The sequence below is a fragment of the Felis catus genome, chromosome B3 (assembly GCF_018350175.1).
Source record: "Felis catus isolate Fca126 chromosome B3, F.catus_Fca126_mat1.0, whole genome shotgun sequence".
Classification (NCBI taxonomy): domain Eukaryota; kingdom Metazoa; phylum Chordata; class Mammalia; order Carnivora; family Felidae; genus Felis; species Felis catus.
This window is the reverse complement of record NC_058373.1, coordinates 2832329-2857828: the sequence shown is the minus strand read 5'-3', so window position 1 is coordinate 2857828 and position 25500 is coordinate 2832329. Positions and strand designations below refer to the sequence as shown.

The 25500-nt window shown below is 53.6% G+C and overlaps 2 protein-coding genes and 1 long non-coding RNA gene across 3 annotated transcripts; 2 read left to right on the top strand and 1 right to left on the bottom strand.

Moving 5' to 3' along the window:
- Nucleotides 1-827: 827 nt before the first annotated feature.
- On the bottom strand, nt 828-9606 carry LOC109500464 (translation initiation factor IF-2-like). The gene is made up of 4 exons (XM_045059836.1): nt 9286-9606; nt 7320-9077; nt 6849-7206; nt 828-3716 (listed from the first exon to the last, which is right to left on the bottom strand). Exons 1-2 carry the CDS (start codon nt 9604-9606, stop codon nt 8142-8144), a joined length of 1257 nt encoding a protein of 418 aa, XP_044915771.1. The 3' UTR covers nt 828-3716; nt 6849-7206; nt 7320-8141.
- On the top strand, nt 9074-14157 carry MEX3B (mex-3 RNA binding family member B). The gene is made up of 2 exons (XM_003986747.5): nt 9074-10406; nt 11255-14157. The coding sequence occupies exons 1-2, from the start codon at nt 10118-10120 to the stop codon at nt 12700-12702; spliced, it is 1737 nt and encodes a 578-aa protein (XP_003986796.2). The 5' UTR covers nt 9074-10117; the 3' UTR covers nt 12703-14157.
- Nucleotides 14158-14520: 363 nt separating this feature from the next.
- Nucleotides 14521-18059, top strand: LOC123385782. The gene is made up of 3 exons (XR_006598786.1): nt 14521-15193; nt 16769-16830; nt 17827-18059. It is a non-coding gene; the product is annotated as an uncharacterized LOC123385782 (long non-coding RNA).
- Nucleotides 18060-25500: the final 7441 nt, after the last annotated feature.

The following is a 25500-nucleotide window of genomic DNA, read 5'->3' as shown; positions in this document are numbered from 1 at the left end:
GTTTTAGATGTCGGACAAGATGGGCCCCATGCTTTCGAGGGCCCCCACTCTTGCTGCCTGCCCTCTGGCTGTGTCTCTCCCCACGATAGGTCACAGCAGGACCTCCATGCCCAGAAGGCCCCACCCCCTTCTCAGGGTCTGGGGGCCTCTCCCCGGACAGTTCCTTCCATCTTCCACCAGAAATGTGCCCAAGGTGTGTCAAAGGGTGTGGCTGTTGGCAGGGACAGAGCGTGGATGGAGCTGGGGCTCCACACGTGCTCGAGACCCCCTTGTGGTGCGGGACGGGAGGCACGGATCACGGCCAAGGCCAGCTCTCCCTGTGCGGCCAAGGACTGGGGCAGAACCGCACAGAGGCTGGGGGCTCTGAATTCTAACCTGGCCTTCCAGATCATTATGAAGGTCTATTTGTCTAGGTAGGAGGTTACAACATACTATGTACAGCAGGTGATACCTTGACTCATAACTTTTAAATATGTAGCGATATGGTGTGGGAGCAAATGTTCGCGTGTGTGTATAGTTCTAAAATTTTGCTGGTGTCACATCATGATTAAGTGGGAGAAAAGTTTTTTTTAATGTTTATTTTTGAGGGGGGGAGGGGAAGGGGCAGAGAGAGAGGGAGACCCAGAATCCGAAGCAGACCCAGAATCCGAATCTGAGCTGTCAGCACAGAGCCCGACGCGGGGCTCGAACTCACAGACCTCAAGATCATGACCTGAACTAAAGTCAGATGGTTAACTGACTGAGCCACCCGGGTGCCCCAGAAGAAATATTTTTTAAGTTCTCTGCCCATTTTTCCATTGGGTTATTGTGTATTTGTTTTCTTTTTGTTTTTGATATTTGGTATTGTATGATTTCCTTATATAGTTTGGATATTAATCTCATCAGGCATGTGGTTTGCAAACATCTCCTCTCATGCCGCCTTCTCGTTCTGTTGGTGGTCCCCTTTGCGGTGCAGAAGCCTTTAGTTTGATGTAGCCCCGCTTGTTTGTTGCTGCTTTTGTTGACTCTGCTTTTGGTGTCCTATCCGTGCCTTCGTTGCCAAGACCAGATGAAAAAAAAAAAGGGGGGGGGGGCTAATGACTCGAATAGACATTTCTCCAAAGACGATACACAGATGGCCAGCAGACACGTGAAAAGATGCTCGACGTGACTCATCGCCAGGGAGATGCAAATCAAAACCACCATGAGAGACCCACTCATGCCCGTGAGGACGGCTCTTCTAAAACAAAGAAAGCAAAACAGAAGAAAGTTCTGGCAATTCTACGGCGAGAAAATGTGGAATACACGTAAATTAGAGCATCGGTCAAGCTTAAGAAAGGAAGGAAATCCGTTTGTGACGACGTGGCTGAATGTGGAGGACGCTGCACTAAGTGAAATGAGTCCATCACAGAGGAAGGAATACTGCGTGGTTCCCCCTGGAGGAGTCTGCCAGGGTCAGACTCAGAAGCAGAGAGCGAAACGGAGGTTACCAGGGTCCGGGAGGAGGAGAAAATGGGGAGATGTTCAACGGGTACAAGTTCCAGTTATGCAAGATGAACCTGTTCTAGATTTCTGCTGTGCCCCACGGCACCTGTGGGGAACAGCCCGGTGTCGTGTGCTCAGAAACTTCAGGGGCTGGATCTCATGCTGTTCTTACCACAGACAAAAGGGACAGCAGGAAACTTCTGGGGGCGACGGATACATCCATCGTCAGGACCGCGGGGACAGTGTCACAGGTGCGTGGACACGTGCAAAGCCGTCAAATCGTACACGGCACACGTGTCCCGGTTTCTGTGTCTCCATTATTTCTCAACAAAGGGGTTTTTAAAAAAGAAAGAGAGCTCGCGCTTGGACGGCTGGGTGTGCCTGCCGCTGGCCAGCTCGGGCTCAGCTTCCTCTGGGCGAAAGTAAAGTAAGTTAGTCCCCATTTCACTGGATTATTGACATTATTGAATGACAGAACCAGCATCATCCTAGTATGTAATAAGTGCTCAAAAAATATCACAACTTATTCTGCTTTATTTTACTTCGTGCATGAAAACATCTTCTCAGCTCGTCAGTTACGTACTTTGAGGCCACAGACGAAGTCCTCTGCGTAGCGAGCATTGCGGGTCCCCCCTTTGCAAGTTGCTTGCACCACGGTCTGTCCTCCGTGGCTGTTGTCAGAGTCGTGATGTGACACAAACGCCTGTCGGTCGGCTCGTCAACGTGCTGTTCCCTTGCAGATGCCCCACCCTGGGTCACCCCGCTGTGTTCCCCGTCCCCCAGCCCGGTGCCCGTGGGACAGACACGCCGGTATCTGCCGCAGCCTCATACCGTCTCGCACCGGCTTCTGGACGTCCTCTCCTCAGAACGGATGACACATTCTTGTCCATCCGCGGTCGTAAGAGGTGCTAATGTCTGGTGTCGTGACAGCTGCTCCTAGCCCCCCTTGGTTCTTCTGTGATCTTTCAGATGAACTTCCGAAAGATTCGGTGCCCCCCACCTCCCAAAATGGTTGTCTTTTGACTACTGTATAAACTTCTAATTATAGGGGCGCCTGGGTGGCTCAGTCAGTTGAGCGTCCGACTTCGGCTCAGGTCATGACCTCGCGGTTTACGAGTTCGAGCTCCGCATCGGGCTCTGTGCTGACAGCTGGGAGCCTGGAGCCTGCTTCGGATTCTGTGCCTCCCCCTCTCTCTGCTCCTCCCCGACTCATGCTCTATCTCTCTCTGTCAAAAATAAATAAACACTTTAAAAAATTAAAAAAAAAATGTAATTCTAATGATAAATTAATCCTTAAAGAATTAGCCTAATTAGAACATCTTCCCATCCGTCGTTTGTCTCCAGTCCTCATTCACTCACATAACATCTGCATTGTACAGTTTACCACATCTGAGCACCAACCGGAATGTTATTCACCTAACAGTTTTGCTCAGATTGACTTCCTTTCAAAACATACATACCAACTTCCACTTCTCCTTGCCTTGATCCCTGAATTCCAAGGTTTCATATACTAAATATGATTTTGTAATGCAATTAAGATGAACGTATAATAGTTAAAACAGACCCATCTGTGTGCCCCCCAAGGTCACCACTGGCCCGTCTCACGTCGGCCAGTCCCGCCCCGGAGACCATGGCCAGGGCCTCGGCAAGGTCAAGTTCTCCCTGAGAACCCCCCCCCCCCCCCCACATCTCTTTGCAGCGGGCCGAGCAGCCTCCTTGTCTCTCTTCCTACTGACCTGTTGGTATTTGTTTTATTTGGTTGTTACATACTTTTTGTATGCTTTGTCGTGTTTGGTTTTACGCTTTCCACTTAACGATGCTTCTTAACACTTTCCTGCTGGAGACCCCATCTTCTTTCTTTTCTTCGGAGTCGTGGAATTTACATCATGGCCTCTGTGCTACTTCTTCTGTTAGGTTGGTGCTCACGCCTCCCGAAAGGCATTCTCGCATTTGTATTTCTTTGCTTGCTAGAGTCCATGAATCTCCGTATCCTCGTGTACACGTTTTACTACAATGACAGCTGTGGAATTTAAATAAAGCTGTAAATTTGTTTTATCAGCATAACAAAAACGATTCTATTATTAGCTAAAATTTTAACAGCTCTGTTGACATAATTTTTATCTTTTGAACTGAAATGCGTAGGGAAGAAATCATTTTAGCACGAAGTTGAGCTGGCTAGTCATTCGAAGTTAGTTGTGAGACGGTCACAGCTGCATTTCAGTTGATTGGCATCTCGACTTGTCACGGTGATGCTGAAAAGGCAAAAATTCTTCAGGTTATAAAGGTATTTCTTTTTTTTTTTTTTAAGTAATGAGAACAGAGAAGGTGTGGTCATACAAAATGTTGAAAAAGATTAGAGCTTTAAATCCTTTTCTGCTCTGTGTTCTGTCACTTTAGAAGAGGACGAACATGGAACCCTCGTCCCTCAAGTGCGTCGCCATCCCACTGGCGAGAAAGAAGGGTAGCCCGCCTTTGTTGCCTCAGTAAGGACTAATATTCCTGTTATAGATGAGAAAACCAAAGCTAAGAGACTAGCTGACCAGTCGAAGGTCAACAAACTGAGGAAAACTCAAAACGTCACCCCTGATCCGGTGCACCTGTCCACGCAGCCAGTGCGTGCAGCCGTTGTAGACGTCCCTGATTAAGTGGTCCTCATGTTTCTGGGAGGTGGCCCGCCCCATCTGCAGGCAGCTCCCAGCTCAAGGCGGCTCCTGTCCTCTGCTGGTATCTGCCTTCCAGAAGCATCTACCCTTGTCTCCCCCACCCCCCACTGTACTTTCACAGAAGAAGCCTCCCATTGAGAAAAGTTCCTAAGTATCGGAGAACTATCAGTCCCTCCACGTTCAGGGCTTTCCCACTTTTGATCTTTCAAACTCCATTTACTGAGCACTCAGGATCGTGACCCGCTTCAACTTTTATTTAATTTGGTGTTATTGTTTCCTATCTGTCATCCTCAAGTCTGATGAATAAATACTTATTAGCCCCGAGACTTTCCTCTGTTGCCAGAGGCCTGGCATTTGGTTTGTTGGTTGGTTGGAGTTGGGGGTCTGGGGTCGCTGGGTTCCAATCCTAGTTCCCAGAATGGGACCTTTCTGGAACAGAAACGGCCATCGCAGCTTATCAGTACACCGTGAGAACTGACACTGTCCGGGTGTTCAGCATGGTGACTGACTCGTGCCATATGTCAGCACGTGGTGTTTGTTTTATTTTGTTTTACTTCCATGGCACGGAAGTCCTGCTAGGAGCTTCGTGCGGGGCTGGGACCACGGAGCTGTGGCTGCCTCACCGCCTCCCCCACACAGGGTCCGGCAGCTCCCGGAGCCTTCACCTCGGGGCCCCGTTTAGTTCAGGGAAAGGGGGCTGGGAGCGAGGGGGCTGAGACCGCCTTCCTGCAGATGCCTCGCAGGACGGCCCCCACCTGGACTTGGGAGGCAGCTGCCCTGTTCCTCATAGGTTTGACAACAGCAAATGTGACTGAGCCTACCCCACGCCGGCCCAGGACACGCAGAGGGGTGAGCTAGGGGCAGCCTCGATTTCCTTGAGTTACTTGAGAAAGAATGAGCACTTCACGTGGGAAGTGAGGGCTCCGGGTCCCCAGTCCAGACCCACACTGTCAACGAGCCTGTGGGTCTGGGCCAGCCGCTTCCCGTTCCTGCACTCCCTGCCACATAAAAGTTTGGGACCACACACTTGCTGGCATCCCGAGGTTCTGACCACCTGCTAGAATTCATCAGTTCATAGAAAGGGGTTCCACCTGAGAGTCTGGGCTCAAGTGGAGGAATCCACGGGTCCATTTCATCCCTGCTCAGGAAGAAGAAAGGGCACCTCCTTCCCGAAGGTCGGCGGGCCTCCGGGCTCCCGGAGTTCCTGTGTATCTTCAAGGTTTTAAAATTACCACCTCTGGTTCCTATTCCTCTCTGACATCGCAGAATGGTTATTACTGATGAGTAACCAAATGAACGTTTAAATTTTAGAAGTCAAGCCACTTTTAAAGGCCCATTTTATACAATTTATGACACTTTCTCCCTCTGTACCCTCATAATTCCGAAAGCTTTTATAAGTATAAATGTGTGCTAGGATTCGCTTTAGGTTTTTCCCTTCTATTTACAGCAGGTACGGGTGCTTTTGGTTTTATTAAGCCTTTTAGCGCTGTTTAACTTTTAAACTAAGCATGTATCGCTTTTAAAAACTAATCCAATAAAGACGCTCAGAACTTGAGACATGAAAATAAAACGTGATCCCGCTATTTAAAGAACCATCATGAAAATGCCGACGTATTGCTTCCCGGCCTGTTCGTCTGCCTCTCCTGATGCTTCCTGCGGGTTTAGTAACATACGCGCCTCTTATCTCTTTCTGTTCGTCCAACCCAAGGACAGCGTTTCCCATATTATCAAAATATTCTTCAAAAACGTTGTGTCCATGTTACATACATGTTAACAACAGGACAGCAAAAACCAAAATGCTTTCAGGCGCCCTCACCCACGTGGGCGGTACAGTCCCGTGAGGGACGCAAGGCTGGAAGTGTTTCCCACCTCCAGTTGAGAATCCACAGCTCAGAGGTGGGACGGAACTTGGGTGGTTCCGCTCACAGGCTCGGGTACCATTTATCAGCTGTGTGACCTGCAGCCCAACAGCGAATCTGAGATTTATTGAGTCCAAAGGTCACGTCACCATAGGGGTCCTGCTTAAGGAAAAGAATAAAGACCTCACTCTTGAAAACTTTACTAAAACGTGATCCTGTGAATAAATTGCTTTCACCCCTCCCATGGCCATGCAAAGGCCCTGTGCACGCGAAGAGCCCAGAGCTCAGGCTTCACTTGCTTCAAGATAAATAAATCTGCCTCCGCCTGGGCAAGAGACTTAACCTACCTTCATCTGCAAAATGGGGACAACAGAAGTGACTTTACCTTTTCTTAATTTGGGACAACTGAAATTCTCGATTACATTACCAGACCACACTCTGCACTCTGCAAGCTCCTTTCTTTTGCTAATAATAATAATAAAACAAAACAAAACAAAACAAAACAAAACCATGGCCACCTCGGGAAGTTCTTGGGGAAAGCGTCCTGTATCGGGAAAAGTAATTAAGCTCTGGGGTCCTAAAGGAGCCTGGGAAAGTCTAGCCAAAAACTAGGGAGGTGGGTCTATTTAAAAACAGAACTGGACTTTGCAAGTTTTATCATGTCTTGGCTTATTAAATCCACTAATTGAGAATTAAATTTTCCAGATTGTTACTTTTATAACAGCACTCGAGTGTCAGAAAATCCCCTGACCGGTCAGCACTGGATACAAGTAGAGAAGATACGAAGTGACTGTGGGTTAAGCACCACCCCACCCCAAACTAAGTACGTTTGCTTAGTGCTTTGTAATTTACAGCGAGTTACCTTTCACCGTCATTATCCATCGGCTCAAACAACCCCCCGAGGCAGGTGGGACGCTGGATACTAGCCTCTTCTCAGAGACCAGCGTGCTGAAGCTGAGCTCGGCTGGGGGGTCGGGTCTGTCAAACATCACCCTCCTAGACTCTCAGGAGGCCCTTCGATTTTGTGGGCGTCTTCAGAAAACCACCCGGTCTTTGCACAGGTGTTCCTGAAGCACTCTGGTCTACGGAGGGCGGCCCGGGATGCACCTGACCACGGGCAGCTCTCCATGCATTCGTCGGGTCGGAGTTTGAGCTGATCCTCCAAGTGGGCTCAGATGTGTGATTTCATGGAACACCTGCAGTTACGGCTGGGTGCAGATCTGCTGGGGGAGAAGGACACCTGTCAGTTCCACAAAGTGTCACACACACCGTCCTGGGAATGACCCAAGGACCCCAGGGACTCTCAACAACATGGGTTTCTGATTTAACCCACCTGAAATCTTAACACTGCAGGGAGGAGGGCAGGATGTGTGCAGGCCTGTCCCCCAGAAGGAGCAACCCTGGGTGGGGGAGCCCCCATTTACCTGTGTGCGGGCCTCACTAGCAGTGGACGCTGAGGAACAACTTTACTTTCATGGTGGTGTTTGAAAAAGGAAACCCCACTTGGCCCAATCGGGAGGTTATTAAGTTCCTGGAAACGGAGCTGAGAGGCCAGCAAAAAAGCCTGTGGTGTTGGCAACATGTAAACGCGGAGGCCCTGGGAGTCCTTTCCCTGTCTGCCCTGGCCTTTATAGGCCCTGAGCAAGGCCATTCCCGGCCAGGACCCTCTCCACGGAGAACCTCCTTCCTCTGGGCACCCCCTCCTCACCCACAGATGAGTGGGACGGGAGCCCACAAACCAGGTTGAAAAAGACAAGAATTCACTAGAGTCCTAGGCGGTGGCTCTCCAGAGGACTTGCCACCGCCTCTGCCCCATCTCTCTCCTTCTCTCTGTCTCACGCACACCCCAGACTCAGGGAAGCTGACACAAACATCCTGACGGAAATAACCACTCTGAGCGCCTTCTAAGCCTCATTTCCCCGAGGAAATAATCAGCACCTCTTCTCCAAGACAGCTCCAGGTGAGCAAGAAGGGAACACCTTCCCGTGCTCAAAAGTAAAGGCGTTTGCGGCACTGCCCACTGATTCCCGAGCGCGCTCGCATCTACTGTCACAGTTAATTCTCCGAACCCACGAGGTGGCCGGGGCAGGTACGACCTGCCCCCTCCTTTCACGCATGGCACACCGGGGCCCGGGCGCTCGCGCTCCTCCCGGGCTCACGCAGGGAGAGAACACCCGGGAGCCTCCGCCTGTGCGCCCCGAGCTCGCCCCGCGGCACCGGCAGGCCCCCCGCGTGGGCCCGTCCGCGGTGGCGGCCACATGGCCGCATTGTCCCGCGCGCGCGTCCCGCCGAGCCGCGCGGACGCCGGCGCTCTCCGCCAACCGCAGCCCCCGGCCGCCCTGCCGAACCGCAGCCCCCGGCCGGCCGGGCGCGGGGACGCGGCGAGCCCGGGGGCGCCGGGAACAACGAAGAGGGGCGCGCGCGGGGCCCGAGGGGGCGTCGGCGCCCGTGGCTGCGCAGGGGGCGGACCGGGCGGCGGCCGGCGGCCGGCGGGCAGGCGGTGAGCCCCGGCCCGGCCCCCAAAGCCTTCTTTCTTCCCTCGCGCTCGGAGGCGGCCGCGGGAGCTCCGGAAGGGGGCGCAGCTCGCCGTCCCCCTCCGGCCGGTCCGGGCGCGCCCTCCCTCCGCCGCCAACTCCACCCCGAGAAGCGCACAAAGAACGGCGGGGCGGCGGGCGCACACCTCCCGTCGGGGCGGGGCCGCGGGAGGGGCCGGCGCACGCTCCGCCGCGCCCGCCTTAAAGGGCCCGCCCGCTCCTCGCGCGCACCGCGCATGCCCGGCCGCGGGGCGGGGAGGGACCCGAGAGCGGCGCGCGCACGCCCGCGCCGCCCGCCGGAGCCATGGCCGGCGTCCCCGCGGTGGCGGCGCGGCGCTCGTGCACGCGTCAGCGCCCGCGGGGGCTCGGCCGGCGCGCGGGGCGTGTGCAGGACCCCCGCCCCGCGCCTTCCGGAGGTCGCCGGCCGCAGGGCGGGCCGGGCCCGCGCTGCGGCGGGGTTCCGGCTCTCCGATCCGCAGTTTCGGGGCCACTTGGACGGAGTGCTGCCCGGGGGGACCGAACTGCGGGCGCGCGCGCGAGGAGCGATGCGGGCGGGCCTATGCCTTTGTGTCTCCTGCGCTCCCGCGCAGGTGGGCAACCCGCGCCAGGAGCCACTTTGCCAGTGCGCACCGGGACCCTGAGTCCCGCTTTCCGTGTCCGAGGACTCGGACCGCCCTTTGGGGCGGACAATAGACCCTTCTCCCAGTGGCACCGTGGGCTCTAGGGGTGGCTTATTTGGGGACGCTAACGGGACTTTCGCGGGACCGCTCGCTCAGAGCCGGGCCGCTGGCAGCAGAGTTGGGCGCGTTTTCCTTTCTCAATCGCGCGAGGGAGGAGATCTGGGGACAGACTGTCCTCGGCCGATAGGTACGCGCGAGTGTCCCGAGCCTGCCGGTCCCGCATTAGACAACAAAGAGAGGCGTTAGCGGCGGCGGGGGAGGGGCGCGGCCGGGAGGAGGACGGGGCGGGCTGCGGCGAGCGCGGGGGTGGGGGGCGCTCGCTCTCCGCTCGCCCTGACCGCGGCCTCCGCCCGCCCCCGGCCCGGCGCGCGCCAATCGCCTCCCCCAGCGATAGTGTCAGTAGCATTGTAGTGTCAGCTCCCGCCGGTGACGTTGCGCCTCCCTCGTCCCCCTCCGGAGCCGTCTGGCTGCAGAGGCTCAGTCAAGAGGCGGGGAGGAGAGGAGGAAAAAGCGCTGAGTGAGGGCGGGCGGGCGGGCGGGAGGGAGGGAGTGGAGGAGCCGGGGAGGGGCTCCTTAAAGAAACGCTGCTGTCGCTCGCCTGCTCGCTCCTCGCTCGGCATTGTGGCCAGCCAGCCGGGCACTCGGGGGGTACGCGCGGCCGCCGCTCGAGCTTTGCCCCCACCCCACCCGCCGGCAGATCTGGGGTGGGGACCCAGGCGGGGGCTCCTGCAGCCACTGCCCGGCGCGGACCGCACCGAGCGCCCCACTCCTCCCGGCGCCGAGAAAGGAGCAACGGAGCCCTCTGCAGCCGGCCGGCCTCCCCGCCCCTGACCACTCGCTTCCCGGCTGCCTTTGTGGCCGCAGCTTCTCGCCGCCGAGCCGAGGGCCGGCGGGGGCGCGGCGCGCACGGCCGAGCGATGCCCAGCTCCCTGTTTGCAGAGCTGGAGCGCAACGGCAGCGGCGGCGGCGGAGGGGGAGGCGGCGGCGGCGGTGGCGGCGGCGGCGGCGGCGGCGGCGGCGGGGGAGAGACCCTGGATGACCAAAGAGCCCTGCAGCTCGCGCTCGATCAGCTCTCCCTGCTGGGGCTGGACAGTGACGAGGGCGCCTCTCTGTACGACAGTGAGCCGCGCAAGAAGAGCGTGAACATGACCGAGTGCGTGCCGGTGCCCAGTTCCGAGCACGTCGCCGAGATCGTGGGGCGGCAAGGTGGGTCCGGCAGGGATGGGGAGGTGGGGGGGGGGTGGGGGAGAGGGTCTCGGGCCACCGCCCCGCGGGGAGGGCGCGGGAGGGCTCGGGATCCGCGGCGCCCGCGAGCCTTGACGAGAGAGGAAGAGCCGCGCGAGGGGCCGGCGCCCCAGACAAAGAAAGTGCAGGCAGGCTGTCTCCCGGAGCCGCGCCGCTGCCACGGCGGGATGCACTTCATCCTGCTAAAATCACTGCCTTCTCCCCTAGCGCCCCCCACCCAACCCACCCCGGGAAATAGAATTTAAATATAAGATGCTTGGGGGAGGGGGCCTTTGATGGGTCCTTTGGGAGGGGGAGGAGGAGGAGTGAGCATCGGATGGGAGGAGGATTCTGGATTTCTGCAAAGCGGAATGGAGCCCAGAGGAGGAACAATGGGTCCCGGGACTGCCCCCCCCTCCCATCAGTCCCCCATCTCTGGTGGTGGTGGGGGGGCGGATCGCGGCTCCGGCCCTCTTCCCCGGACCCCTTCGCCTCGTCTTCAGGGCGGACGGCGCGCCCCGCTGGATCCTAGCGGCATCTCCCCAGCTGACTTTTTCTGGGATTCTCGGGTTTGCTCGGGACGACTGCAGTCACCGGGGGAGGGCTGGGCAGCCAATGGGCTGTTCCTCGAGCGCCTCGCGGGTGGAACCCGCTTCCCAGCCGGTGGCGTGGCCCGGGGTCAGTGAGGGAGCCGCCCCCTTTCCGCCCAAAGCGTGTCCTGCTGTCCCGCAGCCCTGGGCGCGGGCGGTCCCAGGTCTCCGCGGTTACCCCGGGATAATGGGCGTGTCTGTCTCTCTCTCCCACTCCCTCCCCTGCACCCCGGCTCCCAGGTTGTAAAATCAAAGCGCTGCGGGCGAAGACCAATACTTACATCAAGACCCCGGTTCGCGGGGAGGAGCCTGTCTTTGTTGTGACGGGCAGGAAGGAGGATGTGGCCATGGCTCGGAGGGAGATCATCTCTGCCGCGGAGCACTTCTCCATGATCCGCGCCTCGCGGAATAAGAACACGGCGCTCAACGGCGCAGTGCCCGGGCCGCCCAACCTGCCTGGACAGACCACCATCCAGGTGCGGGTGCCCTATCGCGTGGTGGGGCTCGTGGTGGGGCCCAAGGGCGCCACGATCAAGCGCATCCAGCAGCAGACGCACACGTACATCGTGACGCCCAGCCGAGACAAGGAGCCGGTGTTCGAGGTGACCGGCATGCCTGAGAACGTGGACCGAGCTCGCGAGGAGATCGAGGCGCACATCGCCCTGCGCACGGGCGGTATCATTGAGCTCACGGATGAGAACGACTTCCACGCCAACGGCACGGATGTGGGCTTTGATCTGCATCACGGGTCCGGCGGGTCCGGCCCGGGCAGCCTCTGGAGCAAGCCCACCCCCAGCATCACGCCCACCCCCGGCCGCAAGCCCTTCTCTAGCTACCGCAACGACAGCTCCAGCTCGCTCGGCAGCGCCTCCACAGACTCTTACTTCGGCGGGGGGACCGGCGGCAGCACAGCCGCCACCCCGCGCCTAGCGGACTACAGCCCCCCCAGCCCCGCGCTCAGCTTCGCCCACAACGGGAACAACAACAACGGCAATGGATACACCTACGCGGCGGGGGAAGCTTCCGCGCCTTCCCCCGACGGCTGTCCCGAGCTACCGCCCACCTTCGACCCGGCCCCCGCCCCCCCGCCTGGGGCGCCCCTGCTCTGGGCTCAGTTCGAGCGGTCCCCGGGGGGCGGACCTGCGGCGCCCGTCTCCTCTTCCTGCTCTTCCTCCGCGTCTTCTTCCGCTTCGTCCTCCTCGGTGGTCTTTCCCGGGGGCGGCGCCAGCGCGCCCTCCAATGCCAACCTGGGGCTGCTGGTGCACCGCCGGCTGCACCCGGGCACCAGCTGCCCGCGCCTGTCCCCGCCCTTGCACATGGCGCCGGGGACGGGCGAGCACCACCTGGCGCGCCGGGTGCGCAGCGACCCGGGCGGAGGGGGCCTGACCTACGCCGCCTATGCCAACGGGCTGGGGGCGCAGCTGCCGGGCCTGCAGCCGTCGGACACCTCCGGCTCGTCGTCGTCGTCCAGCTCCTCCTCCAGCTCCTCCTCCTCGTCGTCGGGGCTGCGGCGGAAGGGCAGCCGCGACTGCTCCGTGTGCTTCGAGAGCGAGGTGATCGCCGCGCTCGTGCCCTGCGGCCACAACCTCTTCTGCATGGAGTGCGCCAACCGCATCTGCGAGAAGAGCGAGCCCGAGTGCCCGGTCTGCCACACCGCGGTCACTCAGGCCATCCGCATCTTCTCCTGAAGGCGGCGCGCGCCTGCGCGCACCCCGCGGGGAGGGGGGGGGGAGAAGGGGGACCCCCCTCCCCTCCCCTCCCCTCCCCTCCCCTCCCCTCCGGCCTCGCTCCCCCCACCCCCACCCTGTCCGCGCCCCCCCCCCCGCCGCCTTGGTGCCCCACCTTCTCCTCCCCGCCCTGCTCTCACTCTGAGGTCCAGAGGATCTTGGAAAGCTGTAGTATCCGCTCATTTTTAAAATGTAATTTTTAAACAAAGGAACTTGCCAGGATGTCTGCATCAAGAGTACTGTAGCCTGGGAAGCCTCTGATCTGAACCACCTGAAATGCATGCTCTATAAATAATAGGAACGGCGACATTCTAGTCATGATAGTTTTTACACTGTACTTAATAGGAAGCTTCCAGAAGAAGAAAACCCCACAAGTTTTCCATTTTTCTTAAAGTAGGAGAAAAAAAAAAAGAACAATAATTATTATGATTAAGATGGTAATAGTGCTTATGGGATGTGTGGACTGTTTTACGTGTGTTCCCCTCTGTGGCTGGGTTCCTCCGATGCTTATTCTAGAACACAGTGGATCCTTTTTGAATGTTGTGGAAGGGCCAGGAGTTCCTGTGAATCCAGGATACTGCAGCTTTATAAAAGTTAAACAAACTGTAACATATCTCTTATATATTAAAAACGTTTAAAAGTTTTAAAGAGAAATTGCATTAATACAGATTGAAGTATTTTATTCTTTTTTGACTTGAAAAATTATATTTCATATTGCAAAGATGTTTACAAGTATTTTAATTTAAGTTCAGTGAACTTTTTTGTAGCTGGGTTAAATCTTTTTATTTTAGTATGGCCTTATGGCAAAGAACACTGTATTATTTTAATAACCACACAATTGTGACGAAATTACAAAACCATAAAATGTGTAATGTTTTGAACAGTATTCTGTTGGGATGGAGATTTTATAGGTTCAGACAAATCTTCTAGATTTGCTTCACCCAGCATATTTTCTATTCAGTGATATAAAGCATATTTTATTCTATATTATTACAAAAAAAAAAAACGGAAACGTATAAACACGTCAAAAGGAACTGTGGATGCTTTCTAACATTTGTATAAATAGAATTCCGTGCAAGCTACGAAAATTCTGTTGGGCCACTATAGTTTTAGTATTCCTATTTTAATACATTTGTTTACCACTTGTTCATGTATATGTAGGTGACGTTACTTGAGCTTAAATGTACTTTACTGAGCAAAGTTTAAAAAGCAAAGTATATTTTATTTTATGATAAAGGGCCTTTAACCTCATGGTCAAATACTAATATTATATTTGCTGAGACAAGATTTGAAATTGTATCAAGAGTTTTATTTTTCTGACATTTAAAGTTCTACATAATAAAGGTAAGACTTAAGTAATGGTGCTACTTTGTTTTTTAAGTATTTCTATATAAATAAAATATTGAAGAAAATCTATCTTGTGTGGCGGCTTGGTGTTGTTTTGTTTTTGTTTTTGTTTGCTTGTCTGTTTCTAAGCCCCTTGGAGCCCACCTGTGTAAATCACTTTTAAGTAGCTGGTGAAAATGTATTCATTCCAGGCATAGGATGTCAGTATTTTGTCAATAGAATGGGCTCTCAAGACAGGCCAGAGTTGTGACGAGCTGAACGGATAGACTGTGGGTAACTTTATTTATTTTTTTTTTTGTAATTGCACGCGTCTACTGAATCAGGGCTCACTTCCCCATTAGACATAGCAGGCACGGTGCCTAGGGCCCACGACACTTTTCAGGGGCCCAGCAAAAAAATGTTCGATTGCTTTCAAAATCGGAAGAGAGAAAACCCAAAAGCGATGAAATTCTTCAAAGGAAACGTTTGAATTTTCAGGTCCACGAGAACCTATTAAATTTTCCTGAAACACGAAGGAAATAAAATGTTAAAAGTATTTAAAGTTACATCAAAGATACACTTTAATGTTGATATTATTATGCAGGAAGGAGCCCAGGACACAAGAGTGCTTGGAGCCTGGCAAAGCTATAATCCCGCCCTGCCTGGCCCCTTCCGGGTACAGGGAGCCTAAGGGCTGTGTTTGCTCTTGGAAGTTTCCATGGAGGGTCGCTTCTTGGGGGCAGCTGCGCAAGGACGGTTTCTGCTTGCAGGGGACCCCGCTGGATTTGAGGACTGGTCTTAAGAGGCTTCTGCTGGAAAGACAAACTAATTGGTGTTGACAGGCTGAGGGGGTTAAAACTGTTTGTTGTTGTTTGAGAGAAGTTTTGTTGTTTGTTTTTAGCAGACTTACACCTGCTGCCTGGCTGTGGGGCTTTGTCAAATGATGGGGCCACCGTGTTTCACTTGACCTGAGCTCTGTCTTCTAGAGAGTATTCAGACATGGCCAGACCGTGCCCCTGAATTCCCAGCAAACTTCCCAGCGGATCCGCTGCCCCCGGAGAACCGTGTCTGCCCAGACTGTGGCAGGCCTCTCTTTTCATCTGTGCGGATGGGTCACATTCAGCAGGTGAGTCCAGACCGTGGGCTACAATATATATTCAGTGGGGGTTCCTCTTTTCCCTTCGTATTCATTTCTATCTGTCCAGAAATTTAGCGACGGCCTCCATCGTCGCTCCTGATTTTTTTTGGTTCAAATGCTGCCGTGTAAAGGCAGGAGGCTGGAATTTGGGGTGGGAAGGGAAAAAGGAGTGGCCCGGCTTGGGAAATTTCTGGCATCATCTCCAGCCTCTGGAACGTTCCCAGATGGTGTTTACCCCCTGGCCGAGGCCTGGCGAGAAGCAGTGTTACAGTGTTTCCCACCTTTCCTGTTAACTGTTCAGAAATGCCTAGAACAGAACCAAGGTTCCTTTTACACTTACCTCTTCGGCCATGTAACTGCTTTTCTGCTCTAGCAGAGTGATTACAGAGAGGACAAGGAAAAAACAAAAGCCTTGATGGAATTTCTCATGGGCTCTTTCTCACACGTGGAGATTTTCTTGGGGTCCATATGCTGCTTTGGAAAATAAAAAAAGATGAGGTCTTGAGGCTGCTGACATACGCTTTGAGTGGCCCACATACCTTTGTGGGGAGAGGTTCCCTTGGTTGACATGGAGTTTTGGGATGTATTATGAATAAATGTTGGTTTCTCGGGAGAAAGAGCTTTCTCTCTTTTAACCCATTGGTTTCCCCTGTGGGGCAGGCCCTGGTCACCAGCACAGGGCGTGGAAAAGGCTAGTGGGATCAGACTGGCATTAGCTTTTGATCCGAGGCAAGCCTTCTGTCCCATTCCCCAGATCCCCCAAATGACGACCCTGAAAGTGGCCACGGGCTGCGCAGGTGACCGTCCTCCAGCTGGAGAGGCGAGAGAGGCTATATTGGTGCCCCCTCTGAAATCTCTCTGGTCTCTGAAATTCCAGCTGGCAGACAGCTTTCCCCACGCTATTTCTTTATCTACTGCTCAGAAGGGGTGGGTTTTGCACCCCCCCCCCATTTAGGCAGTCTCGGGGGACATTTTTGGGTGTGACAATTGGGGCTAGTGCTCCTGGCATCTAGTGGGCAGTGGGCAGGGATGCCGTGAAGTGTCCCACGAGGCACAGCAAGGAATCATGCAGCTCAGGGTTTCAGAAACCCTGGTAGAGACAAAGCAAATGTACCTTTCCTGCTGTTTATTCACCGCCTTGAAATTGGCGATACTGTCCTGGTGTTTGAATGCATCTGGGATTCTCCGCTAGCCAGGGTCGCTCTTGCGGTGTCAGGAATGTGGTGGGGGAGCACTGGGCGTCAACGCGAAGGAACTCGTTTTACCCGCCAGAGTGGTAGATTGCACCCAATTAATAATAATAACGCTCACACGGGATGTTCAAAAGCCCTGTTACCTCCATTCTCTCCTGTGGATCTTACCACAGCGCGGAGGAGGCGCCATTGACATTTTGCAGTGCCTATTTGCGGTAAAATGCAAATACTCGAAATGCAGTCTGCACAAACACAATCCTGGGTTTTCTCACCCGGGCTCACGCTCTTCCTGCCTCGTCAGGCTGAAGTCATTTTATGGAGAATTCTGGGAACGGATCTGTTGTCAGCAGCCTTTCCCCTTTCCCTGCAGCTTGGGTCCCGAGTCGCCTCTCGGAAAAAGCTTCTTTATCTTCGGTGAATTTCAGACACGAGGTAAGCCAGACCTGGTATCTCGAAAGCCTTATCTTTCCAAGAAATATGAACAAGTTTGCCCCCTCTCAACGGGGTTCTGAGCCCGCTGGGCCACACAGCGCTGGACGTAGTCGTCTGTAAAGCTTTCGGGGGACAAGGTAACTCGGGAAGAGGTGGATGGCTGGGGTCACTGTCACCTTCAGAAGGTCATTTCCTCGCCCGCTAGGGAGCAAGGGCCCTTCAGGTGCTGAATGTTGCCTACCTTTGCCTGCCTCCCTCCCCTGATCCGGTCACAACCTGCCCCTGCCCCCTTACTAAGGGCCCGTCCCCCACTGTTAAGGCCCTCCTGCTTTCCAGAAGGGAGGAAGTGGAAGGGGGGGTAGTTAAGCACCCCTTACAGGATTGTGACAGTCTATTGAGCCCTCACTCTGAACTCCGCTCGGCGCTCACCCAGCCCAGTGGGATGTATGTGAGTAAACCCATTTCAGAGATAAGGAGACTGAGTTGTCGAGCAGTTCAGTGACCTACCTAGGGCCAATAAGCCCTGGACTAGGATTCCACCCTGGATCCATCTGAGTCCAAAGCTCCTATCTATACCGCTAGAAAAAAATGGGTTTTCCAGGACAGCCCTCATCCATCACATAATAATCAAGCATGGGAATGATGGTTTTCTTTTCTTTCTTTCTTTCTTTCTTTCTTTCGTTCGTTCGTTCTTTCTTTCTTTCTTATGTTTATTCATTTTTGAGAAAGAGAGAAACAGAGTGCGAGCAGGCGAGGGGCAGAGAGAGAGAGGGAGACACAGAATCGGAACCAGGCTCTAGGTTCTGAGCTGTCAGCCCTAAGTCCGACGTGGGGCTTGAACTCACGAGCCGCGGGATCATGACCTGAGCCGAAGTCGGACGCCCAACCGACTGAGTCCCCCAGGTGCCCCCAGGTGGCATTTTTATGGAGTTTTTTGTTTGTTTTAGACAGGATATTCTACACTCATTTTATCCTCATCAAAGACATATTTTTCAGTGTTCCTGTGATGAACGTATTACAGAATTGGCTTCATGTCCACTGTTCGGCTGGTCACAAAACAGCCAGGAAATAACAAGGCTTCGGGAAACATGGCACAGAAACGTCCCTGTGCTCACGAGGGGCTGATCGTGTTCTTGGTTCTCCTCGGCAAGTCTGTGTCTGGCCTGGTGTCATGGCAGCAGCTGGGCCCTTTCCCCACTTCTCAAATCAATAAAAGCACTGATCATCAAGAAAGAACCATCATTCCCACGGGGCGCTGGGGGGGCTCCATCGGTCAACCTCCGACTTCGGCTCAGGTCACGATCTCACGGTTCGTGAGTTCGAGCCCCGCGTCGGGCTCTGCGCCGGCAGCTCGGGGCCTGGAGCCTGCTTGGGATTCTGGGTCCCCCTCTTTCTCTGCCCCTCCCCTGCTCGCCCTCTGTTTCTCTCTCCCTCTCAAAAATAAACATGAAAAAAAAGTTTAACAAAAAACGTCCCCTGAACTAACTTAGTGACAGACAGTTGCCCGAACCCTGACTGAAGAGTAAAACATAAGCAGTTGTTTGCCTCCGGAACGTGAAGGTCTTCGTTTGCTCCCTCCCATTGGCTCCCTTTCCCAGGGCATTTGTTAGGCCTGTGGCGTCTGGGCACGGCCTGAAAATGCTGTGAGGGGTGCTGCCCACCCCGTGAGCCCGTGGGGCCCCTTCCATCAGGAATACCTGTCTTCACAGGAGGGTGGGCGGGACAAATGGCAGGTCCGTGACTCAGTTTGCTCGTCCGTGGAAAGAGAGACGGCTCTCCCTTCCTCCCGGAAGTGTCAGACGTGCTCAGGCCTCCTTTTGGGCTTAAGGACACCGTGTGCCCCCCTCCACGGCGGCACTCGCTGTGCTTTTCACGGTTGTTTCCTTGTCTTTTCTGGCCCCGAGTCTGAGAACGTCTTGTCCTTTCAACTCTGAGCCCCCAACGCCCAATACAGAGCCCACAAGGGTACTCAGCACACACATTTAGAAAATCAGTGAACAAGTCTCTTTTCCTCGCAATAACCTGCATGCCCATCGCGGGGGGACCTGTTTATTAAGTTCCATAACCTGCACACAGTGGAATTCTGCGCGTCATAGCAAACAGAGGTCCCGCTGGTGTCTGTACAGGCGAAACGCAGAGGACAGGCTTTTCGCACCAGCCAGGTGCTGGATGCGTAGAACAGTTTCAGAGGCTGATACGATGGGCGGCCTTGGAGCGGGTTCATCCCGCCTCCTGGTGGTCAGGCCCAGGGAGGCCCCTCCCCCTGAGGGGGGCTTGCACGTGGTGACTTGCTTCCAATGAACAGGACGCGCACACGGGACGGGATGTTGCTTCTGAAGCGAGGTCACAAAGAGGCTGTGGCTTCTGTGTCCGTCCGACCAGCTGTGTGAGAGGCCCCGGGGGCCAGAGACGGGGCAGGGGGGTCTCTGGCTGCGAGGAACTGAGGGGCTCAGCCGAGTGGCCCGTAAGGATTGCGACCTGCCGACAAGGAGAATGAGCGGACACGCCCTAGGCTGGATCTTCGGATGAGACCGCAGCCCCGGCCGGCGTGTGGACTGCAACCTTGCGGAGACCTGGGCAGAGACGCCCAGCTGCCAAGTGTTTAAGTTTTAGGGCGACTTGTTAGGCAGAAATAAAGATGATACAGACGTGCAATTAACTGTTGAAGACTGGTCGTCCCTGGAGAATGATGGAGAAAGTTACTAGCTGGGTCACTGGGGAAAATTGCTGAGCTTTCTCTGTGCCTCAATTTTATCACCTATGAAATGGGGACGATAATGGGGATATCAGTATTATCCTGATTTTACAGCCCAAGAAACGGAGCTTAAGTGCCTTGCCCGGCAGGGAGTCACTGGTGAAGGGGGGACTAGAGATGTCTGGAAACCAAGATCCTTCTAACTGCGCCCGGTGCAGACACGCGGAAAACACCTGCTTTTACGGAACAGCCAGAAATGACTCCAATGCATTATGAGGACATTTAATATATTGCTTACTGAAAATATCTAACCCTCCCACCTATGGATTTAGAGCCCAGTAAAACCCATCTCTCATTAAGACCACGGTGGCCGTGGCTTAACATTCCTTCAGTAATAACTCAGGAGGCACTTCAACAACAGTGCACTGCGAGAGAGCTATACCCCTGAGAACCTCTCAGGACTCTGATAGGTGGGGTTACTTCTCACAGCCACACAGGCGGTACGGAGCACCCCCCGGGTGGGCTCACTCATTCACCCACGATTCCTGCTTTGTAAATTGCTTTGTCCCCTGAGATGCCCCCACGAGAGGAACCTGGAAAAGTTGCGTGAGATCAGACTTCCTGGATCTACCCTCGGAAATCAACACCTGAGGGGGAGCCTGGGAATCTGCAGTTTAACAAACTCCCTACATCCCTCAGTAGAGGGTGGTTAGTTCAAGATGTACATGCATACCTTAGGCAACCCTGCAGGATCCTGTGAAAAAGAAGGCAGCCCTCCTAGTTTGTACGGATGTTAAACCAGGATGTATGATTAAGGGAAAAACTTCAGAGGTACTATCGCACCTATCGTATGAATAAAAAAAACCCCACGTATGAATGAATGGATAGAGCTGGATTCACAGAGTCAAAGGTCCCGGGATTCTGCGGCGAAGCCTCGCGTGGGCCACCGGGCTGGGTGAGCTCTAGGGCCCCTTCCGGAGACGGCTCCAGCTGAACTGGGCAGTGGAAGGTAACTCTGCAAAAGCGGCTGAGACGTGGATCGCGGAGGGCCCGGAAGGCTTGGTTGAGGGCTCCAGGGTGCGTGTTGCAGGCATCCCGGGGACGCAGATTCCATGTTGTGTTTTGGTAGCCGGGAGCTGCCTGGCCTGGGCCGGCGCCAGGACGGGCTGGGGGCCTTGGTCCTGGAGGCAGATGGCTCAGGGTGAGAGCAGGCAGAGCATCTGGGCTAATGAGAGGAGAGGAGGAGAGGGTTGAAAGGACCCCGCCAAGGTGTTAGACCGTCATGTGACATCTCTGACGTGGGACGTTTTGGAGCCACCACAAACGCAGTGTCACATGATTCTACCTCCTAGAATTGACAGTGTGGTGGCAGAGGGGATTCCTGGGGAGGGAGGACGGGCAGGGGGATGTGGGGACTTGACATCTCCATGGCTCGGTCACCGTTATTTAAAAGTAGAGGAGCAAAGCTGTTTGAGGGGTGACTGGATGGCAGGTCATAGGGTTTGGGAGCAACAGCCTTTGCTTTCTGCTTCATGAACACATCTTGTGTTTTTGCAGATTTGTGCCTTTGCCTGGACCATTCGTTCCCTCTGCCTAGGAAATGCGTTATTTTAAACTTTTTTTAAAAAATGGTTATTTATTTTTGAGAGAGAGAGTGAGCAGGGGAGGGACAGAGAGAGAGAGAGAGAGAGAGAGAGAATCCTAAACAGGCTCCAGGCTCTGAGCTGTCAGCACAGAGCCCCATGTGGGACTTGAACGCACGAACCGTGAGATCATGGCCTGAGCTGAAGTCGGATGCTTAACCGACTGGGCCACGAAGTGCATTGTGGGAAAAAACAAAGATCCCAGTGGAAGTCTGGTGGGGCAGAGGAAAGGAAGGTCTACCTGAGTAGGTTTATGAAGTCAGTGCGCAGGGAGAGAGGTTCTCAAGGATTTCAAAGGTGGAGAGAGGCATGCTCGTTGGACGTGGTTGGGAATGGGCCTTGGGACAGAGCAGCTCCCTAAGGAACACGCTGTTTTAGGAACACGACCGCGCTGGTCATAGCCAGGACTGGAAAGAGAGATCAGGGGCCCAGGACTGAGGCGGGGAGGGTCCCAGGCCAGGGAGACCGCAGCTGGGTGGGGAGGCCAGGGGAAAGAGACCAAGGGCTTCAGGGCTTAGCAGAATCTCGTGCAAGAAGGAGCATCGATGTGGTCTGGTTCCAACGGTACGTCCGCGGATGCTGACGTCGTCTCCTCCACCCGCCATGTCTTTGATGAGTTCTGGGGCCGAGGAAGGGCATCCCTCTTGTGCCTTTGGGCAGGTCCACGTGGGACAAAGCTGGTCCTTGCCTGGAGCCAACAGCCAAAACGTCACCCGGCAGCTTTCGCTTCATGGATCGAGTCAGATTTCTCTCCTGCCTGACAACCTGCCCGTCAGAGGTGAAGATACTGACCACGACAGCCCAGATCTTCTCACTTCCATGATACCCCTCTCGAGGGCTCTGGCTTTGTGCTTTGGGCACGCTTACCCCTAGCTCCAGTGACTCAGAGCAGGGGCACCCGCTCTCCATCCATTCACTTTCTCGCCGGCCCGGTTGCACCACTGGCCCGTTTCCAAGTCAGTGCCGTCGCAGACCGTGACTCTTGCTGGGGGCGCGTGGCCAGGTTTGGGGAGGCCTGGAAACCACCCCCCCCCCACCTTGGAGAGGCTCTGTCCTGGGGTCTGGCCATGGACCAGCTGGCGAGGTGGTCAGGAGGGCCCACGTCCGGGGTCCGAACACCTCAGGCCCTGTTGGGGATGAGTAGGGCAGAGGCTGGAAACCACAAATAGACTGCAAGTCCAGAAGAGGCTGTTGAACGCATTTTTTGGAAACCACTCTACTGAGGTCTGATGGACATAAAATGCAGTACATATTTAATGTACGGATTTATAGACATTTTTATATACACATTTAATGTGTTTCCTTCAATGAGTTTGGGGATAAGTATATGCCTGTGAAACCGTCACCACCATTAAGACCATAAACAGACCCATCACCTCCCAAAGTTTCCTCCTGCCTCTATTATTATTATTATTATTATTGGTGAGAACATGATAGAAAATCTAACCTCTTACAGAATCTGAAGTATACAATATAGTAGTGTTAGCTATAGACTCCGTGCTGTATAGCAGATCTCCAGAACTTACTTACCTTGAATAACTGAATTTCTCTACCACTTGACCATCCCCTACCCATCTCTCCTTCCCCCTACTTCCTTTTTTTAAAATGTTTTCTTATTTATTTATTTATTTATTTTTCAGAGGAAGAGAGAGAGAGGAGAGAGAGATCCCCTTACTTCTTTTTTTAAAAAACGTTTACTTATTTGTTTGTTTGCTTGTTAATTTATTTTTTAGGGAAAGAAAGAGGAGAGAGAGAGAGAGAGAGAGAGAGAGAGTGAGAGAATGAGCAGGGGAGGGACGGAGAGAGAGAGAGAGGAAGATACAGAATCCCAAGTAGGCTCTGCACTGTCAGCACAGAGCCCAAGGTGGGGCTCGAACTCATGAACCACAAGATCAGGACTTGAGCCAAAGTCGGACACTTCACTGAGCCACCCAGGTGACCCCCTCCCGTCCCCCTAATTCCTATTCTACTCTCTGCTTCTAGAAGTCTGAGTGTTTCAGATTGCACATGTAAGTGAGACCGTGCGGTATTCGTCCATCTGTGTCCGGCTTATTTCACTCAGCACGATGTCCCCCAGGCCCATCCATTTAGTTGCCCATGACAGGATTTCCTTCTTTTATGAGGCTGAATGATATTCCATTGCATACACCTGCACTACGTTTTCTTCATCCTTCCACGCGAGGATGGACACTCAGGTTGTTTCCACGCCTTGATTGTTGTGAACGATGCTGCAGGGAGCACGGGGGTGTGGGTGTTGGACACTTCTCGAATTTTCTCATGGAGTCTCCTTCACTTCGTACAGAGACCACCTCAGGTGGGTGTGCAGATTTCCCTCTGCCGTCCTGGCCTCCTCCCTCTTCCTTCTCTGCCACGATCCTCTTGACATTCCCTACCGAGTCGCCCTCCCACAAGGGTTTCCACCCCACCCCAGAGGAGGGATGTGAAGTCCTCCCAGTTCTTGTTCTTTTCTCAATGACTAACTTTTACTTACTTATTCGTTCCTTTTATTTTAATTCCAGCTAGTTCACAGACAGCGATTCGACACGTCGTGCGTCACCTGGTGCTGATCACAACGGGTGCCCTCCTTAGTCCCCGCCCCCTATTTCACCCATCCCCCCACCCCCTTTCCCTCTGGTAGCCAGAAATGTGTTCTCTAGTCAAGAGTCTGTTTCTTGGTTTGTGTCTCTCTCTGTTTTTTTTCCCCTTTGCTCATTTGTTTCTTAAATTCCACATATGAGTGAAATCGTATGGTATTTGTCTTTCTCTGACTGGTTCATTTCACTTAGCATTGTACTCTGTAGCTCCGTCTATGTCATTGCAAATGGCAAGATTTCATTCTTTTTGACGGCTTTGTAATATTCCATTAGAGATCTACATCTATATCTATATCTATGGATATAGATATAGATATACCACATCATCAGTCAGTGGACCCTAGGGCTGCTTCTATAGTTTGACTATTATAGATGGTGATGCTGTGAACGTTAGGGTGCATGTATCCCTTCGAATTAGTGTTTTTGTATACTTTGGGTAAATACCCAGTAGTGCCATTACTGGATCATAGGGTAGTTCTATTTTTAACTTTTTGAGGACCCTCCACACTGCTTTCCAGAGCGGCTGCACCAGTTTGCATTCCCAGCAGCAGTGCAAGAGGGTTCCCCTTTCTCTACGTCCCCACTGACATCTGTTGTTTCCCGTGTCATTGATTTTAGCCATGCTGACATGGGTGAGGTTGTATGGTTCATCGTGGTTTTGATTTGTATTTCCCCGATGACGAGCGATGTTGAGCATCTTTTCGTGTGTCTGTTGGCCATCTGGATGTCTTCTGTGGAGAAGTGTCTCTTCCTGTCTTCTGCCCATTTTTAAATGAGATTGTTTGCGTTTGGGGTGTTGAGTTTTGTAAGTTCTTTATATGTTTTGGATTCCAGTCCTTGGTCGGATACGTCATTGACAAATATCTTCTCCCATTCGGTAGGTCGTCTTTTAGATCTGTTGGTTGTTTCCTCCATGGTGCAGAAGCCTGAAGTCCTTGCAGCTCTAATACCCCCTACTGGTGGGAGGCACACTTGTGCGGCACTCTAGGAGAGCGTGTCTGAGTCTACAGAGAGCAGCGTGGACAAGACGGCCAAACCTTCTAACACTGTCTCAGAGCATAATGTCTAGGTGTTATTTTACTAACATGTCCCCCTGTTTAACAAAACGACTGTGTGAAAATATGCACAGCACCAAACTTGCCATTTTAACCATGTTTTAGCGTACGAGGCAGTGGCGTTAAGTACATTCACAGTGTTGTGCGACCACCCCCACCATCATCGCCAGAACTTTGTCACCTGCCCACATGGAAACTCCGTATGACTTCCCTCCCCCGCTCCTGGTGACCACTCTCCTACTTTCTGTCTCTATGAACCGGGCTATTCGAAGTCATGTCCCTCTTTTTTTTTTTTTTTTATACATTTTTGTCCATCACAGAATTTTTTCCCACCAGGGGAGGGTAGATAGGAAAAAAAGCCAGTCCAGGAAAAAGAAGCCTTTGTGCCTGTGCCCAGTAATATTCTGACTGATAATCAAACCTTCTGAGGCTCACCTCCCGGGCTCTCGCGGGAGCTCGAGGAAAAACCCCAGGGAATGGCTGAGTGCGTTGTGGGTGAACTTCAAATAAGGAAAGAGCTGCTTGCTCTTCAAGAGGAAGACGGGGACGTGGTTTGTACACACCTTGAAACAATGTGCTTTAGGTTCATCTTGATTATGTACATTACAAAGCCCCTTTCCAAGGGGCAAATTATGCATTTGGAAGCAAAGCTAAGACAGCCAGACAGTCTTATAAACAGGTGA